General features: G+C 39.4%; 1 protein-coding gene across 1 annotated transcript in view; it reads left to right on the top strand.

Moving 5' to 3' along the window:
- Nucleotides 1-13,207, top strand: part of DNAH5 (dynein axonemal heavy chain 5) — a 200,866-nt gene extending 187,659 nt beyond the window's left edge. The window contains exons 76-79 of the mRNA XM_065873626.1: nt 282-494; nt 3,319-3,471; nt 4,110-4,341; nt 13,056-13,207. Coding sequence (XP_065729698.1) covers nt 282-494; nt 3,319-3,471; nt 4,110-4,341; nt 13,056-13,207 — 750 coding nt within the window. The remainder of the gene's footprint in view (nt 1-281; nt 495-3,318; nt 3,472-4,109; nt 4,342-13,055) is intronic.
- Nucleotides 13,208-13,475: the final 268 nt, after the last annotated feature.

The raw sequence follows: 13,475 nt of genomic DNA, 5'->3' as shown, positions 1-13,475 counted from the left end.
AAGTGCAGTTGCTGTTTGGAAGGCTACATGTTTGTGGGCATAGATTGTATATTCTGTGAATTTATGGAGGCCTGTCTTCTCCCACATGGGATGAAAAATCAGCTGGTCATTTAACAGACGTTTCTTCTTTATTTCTTCTTTGTTTTCAGGCAGTGAAAAAAAAAAAAAGCTTACTGTTTATGGAACTGTAAAATTTGGGGACCTTTCAGAAGCCCTAGGGTACCAGTTACATAACGTTAGTAGCTGTCTACTTTTTCACGTGCTGGGTGTCTCCATGGCAGGTAAAGGAGAGGCTGCAAAAGATGGGGCCATTCCAGCCGATGAACATTTTCCTCAGGCAGGAGATAGACAGAATGCAAAGGGTACTCACCCTAGTCCGAAGCACCCTGACCGAGCTAAAACTTGCCATTGATGGCACCATCATCATGAGTGAAAATCTACAAGACGCACTGAATTGCGTGTTTGATGCCAGAATTCCTGCTCGGTGGAAAAAAGTACGTTTAACTCAGCTCTTATTCTGCCTACTCACTTTATTGTTGTGAATAGTTGTGATTGGCCAGTGAAAAGCATGTAAGAATAATGTACTTAAGAGTGCTCTTTTGCTTAGGGACTAATCTCCTTAGAGCCCTGTATTTTTGGATTGTGGGTAGGGAAGGAAATAATTTAGCATCTCCCACATCTCAGGTTCTCTGCTAGGCAATTTATATGCACTGTTTCGTTTAAATCTTGCAATTTATTACCCTTAGTTTACAGATGAGGAACTTGAGGTTGGGGGGAGTGTTAAATCTTTTCCCAGATCACACACCTCAGAAGTCTAAGAATCAGAATGTAAACCCAAGCTCATGGATTTCAAAGCTCGTGACGTTAGTCTTATAGAAGGGAATGTTCCTAGACACACGCAGGTATCAAAAGTCACACCAAAGAGACACATTTTTCCTTGCTTCGTCTGTAAATATGTGAGTATGTATCTCTCAAGATAACAAGATAATAATTTAACAGTATGCTTATTGATCACGTATTGTTAATTGTGCTAAATGACAGGTGTGGGTTTTTTAAATTTTATTGAAGTATCGTTGGTTTGCAATGTTGTGTTCATTTCTGCTACACAGCAAAGTGACTGTTATACATATATATTGTTTCATATTCTTTTCCATGATGGTTTTTCACAATCTATTGAATATAGTTCCCTGTGCTCTACAGTAGGACCTTGTTGTTTATCCATTCTATATATAATAGTTTGCATCTGCTAATCCCAAACTCCCAATCCTTCCCTCCCAGCCCCTCTCCCTTGGCAACTGCATGTCTGTTCTCTACGTCTGTGAACCTGTTTCTGTTTCATAGGTGTGTTTGTTTGTGTCATATTTTAGATTCAACATATAAGTGATATATGTTATTTGTCTTTCTCTTTCTGGCTTATTTGGCTTCATATGATAATCTCTAGGTCCATCCATGTTGCTGCAAGTGGCATTATTTCATCCTTTTTAATGGCTGAGTAATATTCCATTATATATACACCAAGATGTGGGTTTCTTAAAAAAAATCTTTCCCATTATGGTTTATTGCAGGATATTGAATACAGTTCCCTGTGCTATACAGTAGGACCTGTTGTTTTTCCATTCTACATATAACAGTTGGTACGGCGGATGTGCTTTTAAGAAATTTTTGTTTTACTTGGAAGAGTAAAATGAGTACCTGAGTGTCTCTGTAGAGGCGTTTGCTGATCATGGCTCTGAAGATGCTGAGGGTCCAGGGGAAGGACTTGGGAGGCAGGAGGGTGGGGTTATCCAGGGAGGGCAACTTATAGAGACGATATTGGGTCCTGGGGTGATTGGAACCTTCTGGAGGATACTCAGGTAAATGGGATGGTGAGACAGGATGGGGTTAGAACTGAGAGTCTCTCAGAAGAGATTCACTTAGTGCCGAGGCTCTGATATCTCACCCAGGGCTTTGGCAGATTCCAAGGCAGTGGGTCCCAAAGGCAGTATATAGTAACTGGGGAGTGTTCTACTGTCTTCTCCACCTTATTTGGTGAACCACCATCCATCCCTCTAGTCATGCAGCCTAGAAACTCAGAATCAGCTTTGACCAGACTCCTTTCTCTCCTCACCTTCAAAAAATTCATTGCCAAGGCCAGAGAGTTTTCTATATGAATTCCCTCTTCTCATTGCCAATGACAGAGGAAGAACCTCTGCGGTCACTGGCCCTTGCAGGCTCATTTTCCACTAAACAGCTCGCCCAGCTTGGTCAGTACCTGCAGGCTGTGGAACAGGGATCCTTGCCTGGAGACATCCCCTTATTAATGAGTCCCTGTGCCCTCAGATCAAATGTCATATAAACACACCTCTTTCAGTTAACACATCTATAAAGATGTGATAGAATGAGTTACCTCATTTTTAAATTGAAATCATTTTATACAGGTTTTTATTCTACTTATTATCAGTCTTTGGGAATCTCACTGTCTCTTGAAAAATAGGCATATCAATTCTTGAGATATTTGAAATTCAAGTAGTTTATCTATCCCGGTCGATCACTACATTTATGCACACATAAAATATTGCAGTTACAGTAAAATGTCATAAAATATGATTTGGAGATACCTTCTAGTGTGGCTGCTGATAACGTTAATGACATTTCCATGCCAACTGTAGTAATAGGAGTTCCACACGTGAATTCAGGCAGAACGTTACAGGCAATGAATGCAATTAATTTGTTTGTGGTAAAGAGACCTGTGTTTCCATCTCTACCCCTTCATCAGAGGAAATAAAAGTGCAGTCTAAGGGACAAAAACTTCAGAGAATAACTGTTGTTTGCCTCATAAAAAATGATAAGTGGAGAAAGGCTTCTGTGATTTATCATTCACAAAATACGTTTTAAGGTGCTGATAAGGCCATGAGCACACTTATATAAATAGAAATCTTATTTTATAATGTATCTACTGAAAATGTAGCCTAAGGAAAAATGGTTGAAACCTGTTAACTTTAATTCAATTCATTGTTTTAAATGCTTTATGGCAAAATTGGTCATGACTATATTTGTATGTGGAAGGAGATTCTACTGAAAACAGACGTCTTGAACAGTGTGCTGAAGTGGATTGATCTGAAATCCATGTGACGACTAGCTGATTCTATCATCTGTCATTAAGGAGGAAGAATAATTTGAAAACTTAAATGTCATAACCCATGGGAAATCTATGTCTTAGGGACTTCTAAATTCTAAGAGTGAAATTGTTATTTCACCACTGTTTTCTTCTGTGAACGTAGCCAGTTGCGCGGCAGAATTAAACCTGTATTAATTCATGGTTTAACGTATGCATTTCAGGAATCTTGGGTTTCAAGTACGTTGGGTTTCTGGTTTACTGAGCTTATTGAAAGAAACTGCCAGTTTACCTCTTGGGTTTTCAATGACCGGCCCCACTGCTTCTGGATGACAGGCTTTTTTAACCCCCAAGGATTTTTAACTGCAATGCGACAGGTAATTGCTCTGATTTTCACTTGTTGTGTTATTATAATTTTCCTCTACCAGGCTTTCTTCTTTCATTATAGTTTTAAAGAGTAGAATAAGACAGAGAATGATTGTCTCTTTTTGACACCAGCAGTTACTTTGTCCTGAACATAAATCCCACTTGTTCTCAGCCTGCTAGCTGGGATTTCAAAATATTTGTTATTGTTATATTTGATTTGATTTGATATTTCTTTTAAGTACAAGGGGTTAAATTAGGACATGGGTATTGCTTATAAGAGAATCTTTTTTTTTTTTTTTTGCGGTACGCGGGCCTCTCACTTATGTGGCCTCTCCTGTTGCGGAGCACAGGCTCCGGACGCGCAGGCTCAGCGGCCATGGCTCACGGGCCCAGCTGCTCCGCGGCATGTGGGATCTTCCTGGACCGGGGCACGAACCCGTGTCCCCTGAATCAGCAGGCGGACTCTCAACCACTGCGCCACCAGGGAAGCCCTAAGAGAATCTTTTAAAACTCTTTAAATACTATCCTACCTTCTTTGAATCTGGATAATTTGGGGCTACACTGTCATCACGATGATGCTCTTTATATTAAGACAAACCTCTAGCTGCTGATTTCATTCATCCTTTGCTTTTGCTCTTGCCCTGAGTAGGAAGTAACTCGGGCCAATGAAGGTTGGGCTCTGGACAATATGGTGCTCTGCAACGAAGTCACCAAGTGGATGAAGGATGACATTTCTGCCCCTCCCACAGAGGGCATCTATGTCTACGGCTTGTATCTTGAAGGTGCTGGCTGGGACAAGAGGAACATGAAACTCATCGAGTCCAAACCGAAAGTGCTCTTCGAGTTAATGCCTGTGATAAGAATTTATGCCGAAAACAACAGTAAGTTGTCTTGCGCATTGAGGGATGGTTGGTATTATTAGGTTGGATGATGTTATAAACACAGGATATCGTCATTTTTGTTATCATGGGATAAGGATTATACTATGTTATCAAGTGGCTTCACATTCACACCTGTGTTTAATGAGTACTGACTGACTGCTGGACTCTTTCTTGAGCGCTCCTGGGAGGCAATGGTTCTAGATAGTTCTTGCCTATCTAATAAAGCAGATAAAATAGCATTAGCTAATGAGATAAGAAACAGGTGTTTGGAATAGTAAATAAGTGGTGAGAAAGGAGGGTGAGATAACAGTGGGATGAAATAGTTAGGGGCTGGATCTTAGGGGCAGTTGGGTCTGGATGGGCTTGGAAGGATGGATGGGGCTTGGATGATGAGGTAAGTAGTGGAAAGAAGGCTTTCCAGGCAGGACTGCACAGGGCTACGGGAGGTGGTGTCTCCACCAGCTTGGAGATTTAAGCCAGGTTGTGAAATCCAGTTTGAATTCAGGGACATTCAACTTAATCCAGTAGCTAAGGGTAAAACTCTGGGTTCACATATCAGCCTATGAATGTGATAACACTTCTATGAAACACACATGTCAAAGAAGAATACTTTGACAAAGTTATCAAAGCTCTGTTTGACAAGGCTAAAAACACCTAAACTGTTTTCCATTGTTGGCTTGATGTGTTCTAGAGGTTTTTGTTGTTGCATTTCACTCAGCTAACTTCTTCTCAGCAGTAACCACCGTCCACCATATGAGGAGATTCCCTGTTCTTTTTATTTAAAAAAAAATTTATTTTCCTTTTTAAATAAAAATTGCATATATTTAAGGTGTGTAACGTGATGATTTGATATACATATACATAGTGAGATGATCACTATTAAGCCATAAACTCAAGAGATAGCCAGGATAGTGGATCCCAAGGAAGTACTAATTTTACAACAGAAGCACAAAAGATTTTTCTTTAAACAAGCAAGGGATAAAACAACTTCTCTTTAAAAGAGACCTTTTAGTACCTCCAGCCTTTAGATAAGTACCACATTTGTAAATATATGTCAAGGGAAGAGAGTGTATAAACTTTGAGTATTTTTTAGGCAAATATTGATGTTTGCTGCATGACTAATTATACCAGCCACAAGCTTACCTGCAAGAGACAAAAAGACAATTATGAATCAGATCACACCCACGAGGGACTCACAGTCTGGTGAGGGAGACTAAGTAAATAAATAATTTAAGTAGAATTTGACACATGTTATGATAGAGATGCTGTCAGGATGGTCAGGGAATCTAGAAGTAGAACATAACTAGGCCTGGAAGCTTGGTGGAGACTGCTTCTGAGATGAGTTTTGGAGGATAAGGGTGAGCACGAGAGGGCATTAGATTTAGACGTTTCTTCGCAGAGGGAAAGAGCTTTGGCTCACTGGGTCATCCATTTAATATTTATCTGGTGTCGACCATCTGACACACACTACTGTATTGCTGGGGATGCAACAATGAGAAAAGGCCAAGCAGAATCCCCACTTGCAAGGAGCTCAGTCTCAAAGAGGGAAGGTAGCTGAAAAAAGAAGCAAATACAGTCAATCCTTGTTACGCAAGGATTCTGTATGATTTTGCCTACACTCTAAAATTTATTTGTGACCCCAGTGTCAATGCTTGTGGCACTAGGACAGGTACAAAGCAGTGAAACATTTGAGTTTCCTGACATGAGTGTTCCTAGTTGAGGTTGAACAAGCCTGGGCTCTACTTCTTGTTCCAGCTCAGACCGTAAACAAGTGTCCTTTCCATGGTCTATTTTGTGCTATGTTTTTCACATTTTTCTACTTTTCATTGTTGAAAATGGCCCCCGTGTGCAGTGCTGAAGTGTTGTCTAGTGTCCCTGAGCGCAAGAAGGCGGTGATGCGCCTTATGGAGAAAACGTGTGTTAGACATGCTCTGATCAGGCATGAGTCATAGTTCTGTTGACCTTGAGTTCAATGTGAATGAATCAACAGTGTATATTAATAAGGTGACTTTAAACAGAAACACACATAAAACGAGGTTACGTATTGATGGGCTGATGGAAATGCTGTGACCAGAGGCTTGCAGGAACCTGACCCTGTATTTCCCCGAGCGGCCATCGGTAATTCAGACTCCGTGAGATTTTAGATTCGTAAGTCCCAGGAATAACGAGGATAAAGCGTAAATGAACATACCACTTTCAGATAGTTCTTGTTTCTGTAAAGAACACATACACACGGTGTGTCAGGGAGTGAGAGAATTCAGGGGTTCAGGGAAGGCTTTGCTGAGGAGAGAACACTGAACATTGGACTAGTATCCATGGGGCAAAGGCAAGAGTGCAGAGGCAAGAGGTAGCGACGAATGTGCTGTGTTTGAGGGACAGAAAGACGGTGTGTGAAGGAAGGGGAGCCCATGAGGAGAGCTGAGCATCAGAAGAGAGACGTAGGGTACTCAGTATGCCTCCTGGTACAGGGTGTCGCTCATTATGCCCTCGCTGCATCTGAAATTATCCACGTGTCTGCCTGGGCTTCAGCAAACACACTGCCTGTGGCCTCATGTTCATTAATCCTTACGGTTGTGTGACGTCCCAGGACAGTGATTATTTTATAGAAATAATAATCAATTACAGTCGTGTGAAGTCCCAGGACAGTGATTATTTTATAGAAATAATAATCAATTACGGTCGTGTGAAGTCCCAGGACAGTGATTATTTTATAGAAATAATAATCAAATGTTCTTTTAGCCAAAATTAATATTTTGGAAATTTTGTTGCATCTAGTCAACATTGTTGGAAAAATGTTTCCCTTATACAGTGAAAGAAAAATCTTTCTCACATTCGGTTAGGTGTTACTTTATTTCTTGTGACTAAACTGTAAAAATCCATTGCCACATGACATTGAACATCGCAGCAGCGTAGTAATAAAGCATCACATTTATAATACAGGCAGTCCTTTATGATTTAAGAATACGTTGGTATGGAAGAATTGTACTCACGCTGCTGGGCTTTCGTCTGCAGTGATGCTCGTTAGCTGTAGGGTTAGGGAGGAAATAAAAATAAGCAAAGGAAAAAGTGACTCACTAATTTCAAAGTACTAAGAAAAAAGTAATGGAAAACTATAATTCTTTATTCTTTTTTTGGCTTCAGTAGAAGTTGGTGGAAACTTTTTGCCAAATAGCTTTGTGGTTGAAGAGGTGTTTTGTTCGTGATAGAAAACTAACATTCCATTGCTCTTTTCCTACTGTAAATCTAATTTTCAGTCCATTTTGATGACTAAATAGGGCTCTAATTGAGCTAAAGAGGTTTAACATCATTAATGGCTAGAGGATGCTCCAAAAGTGTAGTGTTTTAAAATTAAAATTCTTGTAATGGATTGTTTTTTATGTTAATAGGAAGGGCAATTTCAGTTTAAATAATTCACCATTGAATTTTACATATAGGACTGGTTTATTTGTTTTTAAAAGGAAGTCTAGATATTTATTTCAAAGCTAAAAATTGAGTTTATCAATATATCAAAATTGAGCCATATATTGAGCTATATCCCCAAATGTTTGTTTTATTTATATTTCTTGTCACGGGAGAGTCACCCAAATAGTACTAAATACTCCAAGGAGGTAAAGCCACCCATACCCACTCTAGATCCTCTGTTCTCAAAGGAAGTTGAAAAGTGGCAGCTACAGGAAATATGTGTCTGCTATAGAGAGAGAGTGGTGCTTCTAATAACTTCGGTGCTGAAGCCCATGTGATGGGAAAGCAGTGGTTAGAATTTTGGGTGAACAAAGCAAGACTTACATGTATCTCTGGTCACTAAGTAAGATGTGAAGAATCTCAGGGTCCCTGCAGCTAATGAGACTATTTCCTGCTAGAGGAACAGTGTTTCTAAGAATGCCCCGGGACCCACCCTGATCCAACACCGTGCTGTTGTGGGCCGGGGGTGGGAATAGCCCCATGCAGCGACCCAGAGCTGGAGACCTCCTAACTCCTGAGCCCCGCAACGTTTAATCCACTTTCAGTTTGTAAACCTGAACTCTGTTAAAGTCATGGGGAACCTGAGACTGGGGAATTTGTTTTAGTGAAAAGGTAAGTGTATATGTGCATGTGTGTGTGTGTGTGTGTGTACAGGGAGAGAGGGGAGAAATCTAACACATCTCGGGCATCTACTGCATTGCAAACACTATACTATGCTAGGCATTCACATATATTGACTTATTTAGTCTTTACAACAACTCTGTAAGATGTATCGTGACGATTTTGCAGATGGGGAAATGAAGGTTTAGAGATATTAGGTAATTTGCTTATGATTCCTGGCTACCAAAGCTGCTTTCAGAATCACATTTGTCTGTTGTGGGATGAATGCAAATCTCTGGGAATTCTTGTGGTAGTGTTCTACTCAAGACTCTGCATTTAGGGATGAAGCTTGAAAATAAAGGCTGAATTGGAAATGAGGACAGTTTCCTTGCATTTTGAAGTCATGTATTAATATTTCTCAGGTACCTGGTGAAGTAGACACAGTAAAGCCCTCTGCCCTATGCAGATGAGAGCTGTCACCCCCTGTGGCTCCTCTCCCCATGCTGAAGGTCACCTCCCTGCCCCATAGGGGGGCACATGTCCTCAGGTAAAAGGCAGTGAGCCAGGAGCCTGGATATTTGGGGTGCTTTCATGGCTTTATCACCTTAGCAGTTAGTCATGTAGCTTTGGAGGAGTCTCAGCTATGCCACAGGTTGAAGTCAGGTATCTAGTTATCTCTGTTCCACATTTACATATTTCTGCAAAGATATGGAGACACATACACACAGTACGTCACACTATTGCTGAGATTAAGAGCTTAGGCTCTGGATCCATTCTGGCCAGGTTTGACTCATCACCTACAGCTCTGTAACCTTGGATAAGTAACTCACCTCCTTATGTTCTTCCAGTTTTCTTATCTGTAAAATGGATTTAATCATGGTACCCATCTCATTGGGTTGGTGAGAGAATTAAACTGACAATGTCCAGCACATAATTAGCATACAATAGATAAAAATAAAAATGTATTATTATTAATATGATAACGCTCATGCTTGTTGAAGGATTAAAAGAAATAACCCATGGAAGAGTGCACTGTTTAATAACCTAAATGTTATTAACAAAAGAGGGACTAAATAAAGGAATGACATAAGGAATCTCTACGTAGATTATTTTGGATATTAGAAGGAGTATATGATGTAATGATATACTTACATTTGGATGAAAAATGTAGGCTAGAGAGGGAAGTTATAGAGCTAGAAAAGGAAATTTCCTCAAGGCGTTTTATTAAAACCTTTAGCATCCTAAAGCACATAGCTCGCCGGTTTAGATACCCTCTCTCTTCTCCTCCTTCTGGAGCCCCAAGGCTTTAAACGTATTTAGCTAACTTGTTCTACTTACTTAGCATGTTTATTTTTGTCTTCAAAGTTATTTGTCTAACCAGAGGTAACGATTTCAGATCATCTCTTTATGTGCTTGTTTAGCATCTGTCAGCACTTTTGCCATGAAATTATATTTTCAGTGGTTTCTAATCCTGCTGCAGAAGGTTGCTGCATGCTGTGACTTGGTGTGGGCTCCTTCCCTTCTGAAGCAATTAAAAATAAATAAAATTGGATAAATATTTCAGAGAATTGCTTTTTTTTTTTTTTACTGCTTCTTGAAAAGAATGCTATTTTTTCCAATTCTATTTTTTCTTTTGGGATTAAAACCCAAGTAATCGAATACTTCCCAAGGTGCAATTATAATTGTCACTTGATTCAAATGTAAAACACCAAGGGCTTACGTCAAGATTTATAAAATGATTGTTGGTCAAGTGTGCATCGAGAAGAACGATTAGTTAAATATTTGTTATATGTTCAGATCTTAGGATTAAAGGGTTTAAATATATCAGTGTAGTTAGCATTAACTGCACTCCTCAAATTCACTGTCATTCATTTATTTAATCAGATTTTTTGTATGTTTGCCTAATTATTATCACTAATGACATTCTCATGGTAATTAAAAATTAGCAACTAGACTTAAAATTAGCTGTTATATTAATTTAGATGGTTTCTAATAATTAATTTCATGGGATTAAGCAAATACATAATTTTAAAGTACTGTAAAATATCTGTGACTTTGTTTTATTTATTTTTTAATTTTTTCAGATCATCCTTATTATATCTTTTATTAAAGTTTTAAAGTATTTTCTATACAGATCACTTGGTTAATTCCCTGATACTTTATGGTTTTGTCAAAATTAAAAAACTGTATCCTATATATATATATTTTTTTTTGCGGTACGCGGGCCCCTCACTGTTGTGGCCTCTCCAGTTGCGGAGCACAGGCTTCGGACACGCAGGCTCAGCGGCCATGGCTCACGGGCCCAGCCGCTCCGCGGCGTGTGGGATCTTCCCGGACCGGGGCACGAACCTGTGTCCGCTGCCTCGGCAGGCGGACTCTCAAACACTGTGCCACCAGGGAAGCCCTGTATCCTATTTTTTATTAAAACTTTTAGTTGGCAGTTGCCAGCACAGGTTGATCTTGAATCCAGCAAGATCCTTACTAGTTGGTGAAGATTCTTAATTGTTCTAAAAGTTTGTTGATTTTGTTTTTCTATTATGATAGTTGATTTTCTGCTCTTCTAATTCTTACCAATTTTATTTATTTTTCTCTTCTTAATGTTCTTGATCAAAATTGTTTCTGAGCCTCAAGCAAATCCATGTAAAATTTCTCTAAGTATATTATATGCTATAAATTTTAATATTATAACCTTTACTAAGTTTAGGAAGTTCCTTTTTATTCCTGGTTTGCTCAGAATTTTAAATTATAAATTGTACTGAACTTTATTAAACGATTTTTTCTACATTGAGATAATCATATCTCCTATCTTAGTTGTGTAATGTGGTGAATTACATGGGTAGATTTTCTGACATTGAGCCATCTTTGTTTTGTTTTTAATATTTAAATATTGTTTTCTTTATTTTTTTAAAATTAAATTTATTATACAGCAGGTTCTTATTAGTTATCTATTTTATACATATTAGTGTATATATGTCATGACTATGTTTTAGAACAGCATTTCTCAACCTTTGTATTATTGACATTGTTGGTCCAGATAACTCTTGTTGTGAGGGGCTGTCTTGTGCATTATAGGATGTTAGCAGCATTCCTGGCCTCGACCTACTTGCTGCCAGTAGCACCTTCCCAGTTGTGATAACTAAAAATGTCTCTAGATATTGGCAAATGTCCCCTGCTAAAAATCACACCTGGTGAAGATTTACAGTTTTAGCTTATTTTATATTGAAACTTTTGTATAATATTATCATATTCACATGTTTAACTTCTTCCAATAAAATTAATTAAATTTAGTGGAGGTATAAAAACACATGGCACAGTAGGCTGAAGGTTTTCTTGGGTCAAAAAATGAGACTTTAATTTCTGATAGTGCCTTACTTTTTTGATGGGTTAGGAAAAGCTAAATTATTGAGTAAGTTAGTTTGGGGAAATAAATTCAGTATCATTAATATATTAATATTGCATTTTGAAAGTTACATGTTTGTTACACTAATTCACCGAAGCAAAGTTATCCTCTTAGTTAAGTATGTTTTCATCTCAATAATTATGTGAGGGTCATTTATAATATTGGCCTTCCAGAGAAGTACACGGATGAGTGCAGACACAACTTTCGTCCTGAAATAATTTATAGTCTGGGAGAGAAGAGGAAATAATATACTGCTTCCCGAGATGGGTGTTACAAGATGTGCAAATAAACTACTGTAGGTAGAGTGGATTTAACAAGAAGCAGGTGAAGCTTAAACTCCAAGGCTGCTCAGTGCAGAGGCTCCTTCCAAAGCTTAATTTTATATTTGCAAATTGTACTTTTTTTTCTTAAAAGAAGCCCCTCCCCCAAACTGTGTAAGTTTGAGGCCCCGGAAGACCTGCCTCAGTCCTCAATATGGGGATGCCAAGGCTGGACGGAATGCATAAAAGAAGACCTTTGAAGAAGGGGCACATAGATTGTCTTTCATTGCATATGTGATTTTGGAGACTCCATCTGTTCATGTACTCCAAAAAGGTAGATTGAATCTTAGAGAGCTGAACGGTGGCATGGTTCTCTGCTTCCCTGCCGTTTTTATGTCTCTACGCACATGGAGAACTCACAACACCTGGTAGGGGTAGGGAACGTTCTCTGTCCTGTGATTTCAAATGTGGTTTGGACTATGGCACAGAGGGTTGAAGACGGGATTTTGCGATAATAATAGTGAAATAATAGTGAGCATTGGTGCTGGATGTCTGATTAAAAGACAAAGGCAAGTCACAAGGGAAATATAGAGAGGGTGTGTGGGCACAAGATTTGGTGGGGAAGAAGTACAGGGGACAGGGTGGAGGAGAGGTGTTGAATTGACAGGTGGAAAGGAGAGGGAGGGAGCAATGGGGGGTTCGCGGTCATGTCACATGGGCAGGGGTTAATGTCAAGGACATGTGACAAGGGGTGAGTGGGGTAAATGTGAGGACGTCTGGGTGTCTTGTCACACCCACTGGAAACCTGTGGTAACCTCTGCTTCGCATCTAGGGATTATCTGACCTCAGGAAGAATTTCCGTCATTCTACTAAACCCATCTCTCTTTGGAATGACCTTCAGAGTGCACAGAGTTGGCTCTGCGTTCTGTTTGGGCTTGGAGCTGCTTAAGTTAGAAATTCACCAAGGTTTTTTTTATGAATTTTTTTTGTAGCTGTAAGAGACCCTCGGTTGTACTCCTGTCCCATCTACAAGAAGCCAGTCCGAACAGATCTGAACTACATCGCTGCTGTGGACCTCAGGACGGCCCAGGCCCCCGAACACTGGGTGCTCCGTGGGGTCGCCCTTCTCTGTGATGTCAAGTAACATGGGGCATGTCTCTCACCCAATAAATGCAGGATCTGAAGTATCATAACCCTTTTCTTCTGTATGGACAGTGTGTAAATCAGGTTGGTCATGCAATGAGAGCTGTATCAGTGTTCCGTACTCTAGCTGGATGCTTGATTACATTTAGCCTGTTTAATCATTCATGACCAATCACTCTGTTTTTCTGAAAAGTTATTTGGTGATTTAAAAGTAAAATTTACAACTTTCTAATGAAGTGCGGCCCTCAAATCCACAATAATACATTTTC

The sequence above is a fragment of the Phocoena phocoena genome, chromosome 3, assembly GCF_963924675.1.
Source record: "Phocoena phocoena chromosome 3, mPhoPho1.1, whole genome shotgun sequence".
Taxonomy (NCBI): domain Eukaryota; kingdom Metazoa; phylum Chordata; class Mammalia; order Artiodactyla; family Phocoenidae; genus Phocoena; species Phocoena phocoena.
This window is presented reverse-complemented; position numbering and strand designations above follow the sequence as displayed.